The following is a 9,260-nucleotide window of genomic DNA, read 5'->3' on the forward strand; positions in this document are numbered from 1 at the left end:
CCCGCTACCACCACTACCGAAGTGGCACTCTTGGTTTGGATAAGACCACCTTGGTGCCCCTACGGAGGCCGAAACCAAGGAGGATGATGGTAGTGGTGAGTCCTCTCTCAAGATAGATCCTAAAGACACCAGAGTGTAGTCGACGGTTGCTCCTCCGCCCGTGTACTCTCCGAATACTCCCATTCCTCACCCTCGCATAAATCCTCGAGGAGATCAACCGTCACTTAATCCTAATGCATTTTCTTTGTGGCAAACCAAGATGAAATCCTATTTAAATTCCTCATGTATGAACTATGGAGAATTGTTGCGGAAGGATACAAGCCTCACAATCCTAACAGTTTGTCTCGTAGGGAAGTGGTTGATTGTCAACTTACTGCCACCACCTTATATATGATTCAACAAGCCGTTAGCAAGGATGATAGAACCTACATCGAGAAGGCTACCACCACGAAGGATGCTTGGGATACTCTCGCTGAAGTATTCCTTGGAAACTCAAGCATGAGGCAAAATAAGTTCCAAGAGGTTGGCAATAAAGTCGAAGGATTCTACATGCAAGATGGTGAAAATCATCGGGATATGTACTGCTGTCTCAAGGCTCTTGCTATCACCTTTCGAGACCTTGGTGCCACGTATGTTGATGATGATTGGATCAAGATGAAGTACATCAATGCTCTCTTGCCCTTTGAACCGGCTGATCTAAGGATCCTCAAGAACAAGCACAACTTTGAGCAAATGACCTCCACTCATGCAAGAAATGGATGCTTTCAAAGTTGAGTCAAAGATTGTGGTTGATAGCCGTGCCCGGGCCATTGGGATGAAGAGAAATGAAAACCTTGCATTGAAGGCACATGTTTGTGTAGAGGATGAAGAATATTTGAGGGAAACTAAGTATGAAGGGCACTCCGAAGAACTCAAACATGATCTACATGGTCAGATTGCTCTTCTCACAAAATCCTTTTGGAGAGACCCTTCCAAGTACAAGTTAAAGGGAAACCAAAGAGGAGATGCCAATGGCCCGGGCCCAAGAGTTAGAACTTGCTACAATTGTGGCAATCAAGATCACTTCATTGCGAGTGCCCATATGAGAATAGAGAAGATCATGGTGGAAAGCTCATCCTCAAGGACAAGTCAAAGGCTCCTCACAAGAAGCCATTTGTTAAGAAAAGTGGCTATACATTCTCAAGAAGCCATCAAAGTATGTGTTGATTGCCCGTGAGGAGTATTCTTTCGAAGAAGAAGAAGAGGACAAAGACGACACAAGAAGTGAAGTGGCCGCTATTGCTATTACCTCCACATCTTCATCATCACTCTTTGAATCCCCCAGTGAGGACTCCCACAATGCAAGATGTCTTATGGTGAAGACTTCTCAAGTTCTCACTTCCGGAGATGAAGAAGATGCTCACGAAGACACATTGAGTGAAAAGGCCACTAGTGCCTCTACCCCCGATGACATCTCTCTTCGAACCTCCCAATGAGAACCTCTCCTTCAACCTCAACAAGTGCCTCATGGCCAAGGCTTCCGAGGTAACAATTCCATCCAATCCCACTTCCAAGGCTATTGTTTCGGAGTGTGATGTTGAGAGTCTCAAGATAAAGAGAGAAATTATTAGTTTGGATGAATTTATCTCTAACTTGCAAGGTGAAACCAAAAAGCATGTCCAAGCACTACAAGAAAAGTTGCCATGACCGACGAATTGAAAGTCGCACTGTGGTTGTTGATGCACCATGCCCGACGATTTTTGCTATCTCCGTGGCGCATGTCAATTTTTTTTCTCGTTTTTGAGGCCATCTAGCCCGACGAAAACATGGAAAACGTCGCGTATGGTGGCCCGGGACGTGGTGCATGATGGATTCTTGGGTGCGCTGGCCGAGTGAACGCAAATCCGCACCGCCCAGGGATGTAGGGCCCAGATGGCAGCCTCTATAGCATTGTTTTTTCTCGATCGCGCCATCTCGTTCAACGCTCTCCGATCGAGTCGTTTACGATGCAGGATCATGGGACCCGCATGTCATCCTCTATGTACAATCAAGTTTTTTTTCTTGGATTAATTTTGGCTCATAATATTTGGTCACTTCCCTTTTTATTTCGATCTCATGCCGCCTTTAAAACGTTTAGACCGCTGCAGCAAAATGGGACCCGCATGTTATCCTATATGTATAATCAAGTTTCTTTTCTTGGAGTTACTTTTGGCATCTTGGTCACTTTCCTTTTTCTTTCTATCTCCTGCCGCCTTTAAAACGTTGAGACCGCTGTTGCAAAATAGGACCCGCATATCATCCTCCATGTACAATGAAGTTTCTTTTCTTGGAGTTATTTTTGGCACCTGATATTTGATCACTTGCCTTTTCTTTTGATCCCGTGCAGCCTTGAAAACATTGATACCGCTACTGCAAAATGAGACCTCAAAGCTCAACCACACATCTCATCGACATGGACTATGCCACTTGCGTGAAGGTAGGCGTGCAACGCCGTGCCAAAGTGGAAGATCCTCCCACGTGGCACAATAGCTAGGAGGTAGAAAAATTTGAGGTGCATGGAAGGCACCAAAGCACACAGTGGCTACCTCGTGGGACAAAGATCACATGGGAGAGACATTTTTCAGAAACAACCTAGGAACTGCATATATGGTACCTCATCCTCCCTTCCGCCACCACGACGGAGTAGCCAGACAAGAACACAAACAAATAGAGCTCATTCGATCTTATCGAAGAATCCCGAGCTAGATTGACACCCCTTCCCTCCACCATGGACGACTCCTAACCGCAACTTTCATGCGATATGCAGAGGCTTCGGGAGAGTGGCATAATGCCAAACTCCAAGGTCGAACACTAATCTACAACTAGCCTACTACTAGTAGTTCTCTAGGAGGAAGGCAACCTCCTCTCCACTTCCAACTCAACTCCGGCCAATGAGGGTGCTGCAGGAGAGGGATGAAGAGCAGGTGGAGCAAAATTTTCAATTCTCAGTACGACGACAGGGGGACACAATGAGATAATTACTTTCGACGGAGTTTAGCCAAGGTCAGACCACCCCTCTCTCGGAGTTAGAGAAGCACTTTGGTTTAATGATGCCAACGTTTATCCACGCGAGATTGACAAGGATGATTTGACGAGAAGAACAAGACGGTGGATGAAGAAGGAAAATGAGATTTGATTGTATGATTCAAAACCTGCAATATTATGTAGTACTTTTTTAATAGATTTTTTTTCCTTTTGTACATCCTGTTCTTTTAAATTTGTTGGGATTTCAGTCAAGTGCCCAGAACTCAATAATTTTTGATTTTGATGATTTTTTAGAGAGAGACGCACACTTTACCATGTCGGCAGCTGAACGCGGATACTCTAGAGTGTATGTATGTACAGTATATGTGAGCGTTTACTGTGTTTCGTAAAAAAAAAAGTTGAGCGGTCCCACCTGTCAGGCTGAACCCCGCTGAAGCCTCTTCTCCCCGGCCGGTAGGGCACCTCCTCTGATACCTTTCGATCCAACTCACCGCCACCACCCAGCTCCGGCGATGGACGCGGCGGCGGCACAGGCCGCCGGGGCGGCGGCTCCCCGGGTGGAGCGGCTCAACTCGGAGGTGCAGAACCAGCTGAACCTGGAGGGCATGCGGGCGCGCGCCGTGGGGCTCTACAAGGCCATCGCCCGCATCCTCGAGGACTTCGACGCCATCGCCCGCGCCAACCCCAACGCCTCCCCCAAGTGGTACGCATCCCAATCCCCTCCCCTCCTCTCCATTGCTGCCGCTGCCACCTAGGGTTTCGCCGGCTGGATCCCCCCGGTCTTGTGTGCGCTAGTATTACCACCGCGGCTGTACGATTGATTGCTGACTGGTGCGGCATGGCTGCCTCTGACTCTTGGTGGTGGTGCTCCAGGCAGGACGTGCTCGGGCAGTTCTCCATGGTGAGCATGGAGCTCTTCAACATCGTGGAGGACATCAACAAGGTCAACAAGGGCTTCGTGGTGTACCCCAAGAACGTCAACGCCGAGAACGCCTCAAGTACGCCGCTCCTCTGAATTATCCCTTTTAGTTCAGTGTACATGCCATACAGGTTATTTTCCTCTTTTTGGTTAGTATATAAGAAATCTTCATGAGATCGGGAGAACTTCTGAGCAGGGTTGATGTTTTGGTCAGTGCAATGGAACTTTTCCTGATTTAGACATGCTGATTGCAATTTCAAGAGATACGGTGAATGGATTCATAGATGCCAATTTCAGTCCGGCGTGAAAATAAATCATCTAATATGAAGAACCTTGCTCAGTTTCATATGCTGGTGTTATCTTTTAGATTAGTTTCCACGGTAAATAAGTATGATAGGAATCAGTAGGAATCAGTTACCAAAATGGTATTTCAGGATTGCTCTAGTTGGTTTTGATGTGTTACAATTTAGTGTTCCCGTGTCACTTATTGTCAATACAAACAGTTATTCTTCATTTGCTACTACTAGTGTTAAATTATTTTCCCTTCCTGACCTGTATGCCTATTGCACCCGCAGTACTACCTGTAATGCTGTCGTCAAAGCTCTTACCTGAGATGGAAATTGAGGAAACTACAAAGAGGGAACACTTGTTGGCTGGGATAACGAACCTACCAGTGCCTTTGCAAATCGATAAGTTAAAGGTGCTTAATGCTGACTGGAAGATGCAAACCTGTATTACACTGTAGTTGATTGATCTGTTGGCTGTCTATTAAATGAAATGAGACTTGCTGCTATTCCTTTCAGACTCGGATATCGATGATTGGAAGTGCGTGTGAAACTGCTGAGAGAGTAATTGCTGAGTGCCGCAAGACTTACGGTCTAGGAACCCGCCAGGGGGCAAATCTTGGTCCTACATTGGACAAGGTACAAGCTGCAAAGATACAGGAACAGGAAAGCCAACTTAGAGCGGCTGTAAATTATGGTGAAGGTGAAAAGATATTAGTCTTAGTTGACTTGCAAAATAAATAACTCCTGTGTTTCTCCTATTTGTATTATGATCCCAATGATGAAATGGCCTGATTCTCAGGACTGCGGGTGCCGGGAGACCACCAAAGGCAGATGCATTCTGCTCTTCCTAGTCATTTGGTTGAAGTGCTTTCTACTGGAGATGGTGCCCATAATTTTGGTGATAATTCTGGTATGGTTCGATGTTGTGAGGCTTTGACATTTTTCTCATGCTCCATTAGAAGTTTGTTTGCCATGAATGGCTGGTATCAACTGCACGATAACCATTTGAGTTGAAAGCGTGTGTCGTAGAATGCTCCAGCATCATCGTCTAACAGCTATTTATATCTGCAGGTGCCTATCCCAAAAATACATCAGGATTTGCACCTAATGGTGTCGGCGCACAGGGAAATCCAATGCAGGTTTGTGTAGTGCCAGTATTAGAACTTCTAATTATTATGAAATTAGAACAGGTCCATCTTATTTCTCATTGTGTTGAAAGCAAGATAGTCATAGAAGGGAGGTTTACAACGCATGTGCGTAATTCTTTTTTTGTTCTTGTGTCATGACATTAGTGTTCTCTCCAAGGTGCTGTTTTCCTGTTTTACTGCTTGATCATATAATTTATTCCCTGTAATTTTTGACTGTAGGAAGTGCTGATTAAAGGAGAATGTATAATATTCTTGATCAATTACCGTCGAACATCAAAACATGATTTTGTTTGAGAATTCAGAATGGCAACCACCAATCTGTATTTTCTTAAGATGTGTGACTTTCATTCGGGATTCATGCAGGCATCTGGAGGACTTGGCAGATCTGCTCCATCACCTGGAACTGCAGGAACCCCTAATTTTGAGAATGTGTCCACTCCTCCAATGCCGTATGCTAACTCCCCTAGGTCAGGCACCAATATGATGAATACACCTTCACCACAACAACATCTGACACCACAGCAGCAGAGGCAAAAGATGATGCAGGCATCTCAGCAGCAGCAGCAGCTACTATCTCAACAGCAGCAGCAGCAGCTGAGGCCAACGGTTGCTGGGATGCTGGCTCAGGTAAGGCAATTTTTCCTTTCAGTTATAAAGAATTTATTTCACGCTTGTGGCAGTGGCAGCATGCTGTATATTTTCTTAGCGTATTTCTATGCTTTTCTATTCTGATGAGTGATGGCTTGCAATAATTCTACGCCATTTAGTTCAAACTGGTTTAGTGCTCACAAAATCCACACTTTTCTTGTAGAGCACAGTTCCTCAGTTACAAGATTTACAGGGACAGGCTCAACAAAAACCACAGGCAATTTTACCATTGACTGCCTTTTGTCTTCTATATTTACTTCACACAGAAACGTTTTTAGTTTCACAATGGTCATGACTTGCCGTTGAAAACCTTTGCCAGGTTCCTGGCCAACAGCAGATGCAGTACAGCCAAGCAGCCTTGTCACAGTTACAAAATAGGCACTTGCAGGCTGCACGCATGCAACCGGGCATGGCCCAGAGCCAATTGAACCAAGGAAATCAGTTGAGAAGCCATTTGGGCCAGTTCACTGGTGCTGCAAACAATGCAATGTTCACTGCTGCCCAGGCATCTTCAAATTCACAAATGGTTTGATAACACCTTTCTTGTTAGTAATTTGTGAATAAATAAGTTTGTTATTCTAAAAGGATAACTGGACTCTCTATGTTTGCACATTCATGAGCTCGTGAAGAAAGATTTGAGTTTGTTCAGTTGCCACTCTGTCGGCTGGATATTATGAACGTATTCCTGTGTCGATTGAACTGCCTGTTTTTTGCATTTTAGATGGCAAACCTACCTGGGACAATGCAAGCGACAATGCAATCACAGTCAATCTTGCCGCAGATGCAGGTAAATGCCTTGTTCGTTATCACTAAGTTGCTTTGGCTGCAGATGTATTCGCTGAAACAAAATAGTGCACTGCATATGGTGTGATCATAGCAAACACCAGGCAGTCACACAAGTTAGTAATCTTTGCCCTTGTAAATCTTCAAAGCGATGCCTAATACGAAAACTGCAAATGGAGGCGAGAAATGGTTAATTAGAATAATCAGATTGCCTGGTTTTCTTACTTGCATGGCTCGTCCTACTGGTGTGAGAAGCTGGCTAGTCCCAGACTGCCAGATAACTTTGGCAAGTATAACTCGTAATTGGTAGGCTTGGGATCTAGGACAATAAGGCAAGTGCTGGTAGTGGTAGGCAGTAGATTGGAATGGCAGCAGAGGTTCACTATTTCCCATCCATCTTTCATTGATAATGCTCCTCAGCATGGCATGGAGAATGTATAATATGTTCAATTTTCCCATATGTTTCTGCTATGCCTTTTTTTACACATCTACTAAATCCTTTCTTATATTTATAAACTATAATATTGTCTTCTTATGATTGTTCACCAGTTTGGTCTGACTGGTGGGCATCCTCAGAGGAGTCATCCATCCCAAATGATGACTGACCAAAGTACGTACAGTTTCGTATTCTTTAAAGCTTTTGTTATTGTTAATAAGTGGATGGAAACTGTACATTTTCAAGTCATGAAACGGTGATACATTATTTTGTACAGCTAGTGCTAAACTCATAAGATATGAACATTGGACTACTGATAGGAAAATAGTTACTCTTGTATAAAACCGCACTCTGGTCACAGTTCTGAAGATAACATAAATTGTTCAGTTAACTTTGGCGCATATTTCAGCATGTAATTACCAAGGCAATTCTACGAAGTAAAAGTTAGATGCACCAGTATATCCCTTTGCCATTCCAGATACATTTGGTTTCTCCAGTGCAAGTTTCTAGCTCTGTAGTGTTTCAAAATTGAAATAGCGGTGTCGGCGAAAAGCTTTAAATCTACATGATTCACAGCTGCACATCTTTATATCATTTTTGTATGCTGTCCTAATTTTAGGTCGTGGTCACATCCTCCTTAACCCTCACTAGGTAGCTTCATTTTGAAGATAGAAGTTTGAGCAAATTTTCCCCATCGTTTCTTGATGCAGTGTATGGTTTGGGAGGCACAAATGCCAGCAGCATGATGGGAATGCAGCAGCAGCAACAACAGCAACAGCAGCAGCAAGGGCTGTATGGGAACATGCAAGGAGGCGGCCAGAACTTGCAGCAGCAGGGCATGGTGGGCCTTCAGAACCAGCAGAACCAAATGCAGAACCAGCAGAACCAAATGCAGAACCAAATGCAGAACCAGCTGCAGAATCAGATGCAGAACCAGAATTTCCCCCAGCAGAGACAACAAAACCAGCAATGATTCAGGCCAGCTAACAGCATGCTGCTAAGGCAAGGAACCAGCTCCTGAGCAGAGTCGAGACTGTTGTTCGGCTGGACGATGTTGCTCTTGTCACATCTCCTCGGTCTTATCAACAGTTTGCCATCAGATTGCTCACCTCTAGTAGCTCTCCACGCTGGGCAAGTGGCGTAGCCATGAAATTACTGTAGATCGATATAGATGTATCGATGTTTGTGGCTTTCGGCTGGAATATGTTGCAGTTTATGATATGTGTAAGATATGTATCTGCACGCATTATCCGGCCACAGAACTCGGATCATGTTTCAGACGGTTGCTTCTAAATAGATCCTTGTTGATTCTTGTTTCCTAAACGTGGGAAACTGAGCTGGCAATACCATCTACTCCCTCTGTTTATACTGCTAGGCAACTGTGCAACAGGAAGCATGCAGACATTGTATGCCCCTTATTCAGCAGAAGAACAGCAACACGAGAGAACCACACTGATAAACAACACGTCACAATGAATAAATGGGTGTCCTGAGTAAGCGAACAAGCAACTAAGATTTAAATGCAGGGTAGAGATGGTTCCATAACCATCACTTCTCCAGCAATGCATTTCCCATCGGCGGTGCTTATCTAGGAGGTCGACGGAGCGGTGCCACCGTTCCGCATCCACTTGATATCTCTGTCCTCTGCAGCCTCTCCAGCAACAGTAGAGAACCAAAAGCGAACAAACACACATCACACTGAGAAAAAAAAGACAATCTTCCACACACATATCCAAAACAACACTCACACAAATTACAGAAAAGGCTATATAATCAACTGCATTAAGCTGCTGCAGTAGTGTAACTTCACCAAACTTTACAATCAATCAAGAATTTGAGGACTGGAACACCATATGGGCAAAAATAAATAAATTATAGACTATACAGAGATATACAATTTCTTAGACCATGGTAAATCGCTTATACTGCTGGTATTTGTTGGGGTTGACAGGTAGACACGGCAACATCAGCTTCTTAAGGATGTTCGACCATCTGATGCCTCTTGGCCAAGGCCTTGCATCCCATCTGTCTGGTAG

At 44.5% G+C, this 9,260-nt stretch overlaps 1 protein-coding gene across 1 annotated transcript; it reads left to right on the forward strand.

The window, feature by feature from the left end:
* The first annotated feature begins 3,481 nt into the window (after positions 1–3,481).
* On the forward strand, positions 3,482–8,547 carry LOC124653158 (mediator of RNA polymerase II transcription subunit 8). The gene is made up of 12 exons (XM_047192223.1): positions 3,482–3,706; positions 3,877–4,001; positions 4,498–4,622; positions 4,726–4,909; positions 5,009–5,119; positions 5,281–5,348; positions 5,721–5,984; positions 6,169–6,222; positions 6,325–6,531; positions 6,727–6,792; positions 7,338–7,398; positions 7,935–8,547. The coding sequence occupies exons 1-12, from the start codon at positions 3,516–3,518 to the stop codon at positions 8,195–8,197; spliced, it is 1,719 nt and encodes a 572-aa protein (XP_047048179.1). The 5' UTR covers positions 3,482–3,515; the 3' UTR covers positions 8,198–8,547.
* The last annotated feature ends 713 nt before the right edge of the window (positions 8,548–9,260 follow it).

Source organism: Lolium rigidum, chromosome 5, assembly GCF_022539505.1.
Source record: "Lolium rigidum isolate FL_2022 chromosome 5, APGP_CSIRO_Lrig_0.1, whole genome shotgun sequence".
In the NCBI taxonomy this organism is placed as follows: domain Eukaryota; kingdom Viridiplantae; phylum Streptophyta; class Magnoliopsida; order Poales; family Poaceae; genus Lolium; species Lolium rigidum.

Coding starts and splice junctions, on each gene's coding strand:
- LOC124653158 (XM_047192223.1), top strand. CDS start 3,516: ATGGACGCGGCGGCGGCACAGGCCGCCGGGGCGGCGGCTCCCCGGGTG. Junction 5,120..5,280: donor TAATTTTGGTGATAATTCTG/GTATGGTTCGAT, acceptor TTATATCTGCAG/GTGCCTATCCCAAAAATACA. Junction 5,349..5,720: donor CACAGGGAAATCCAATGCAG/GTTTGTGTAGTG, acceptor GGATTCATGCAG/GCATCTGGAGGACTTGGCAG.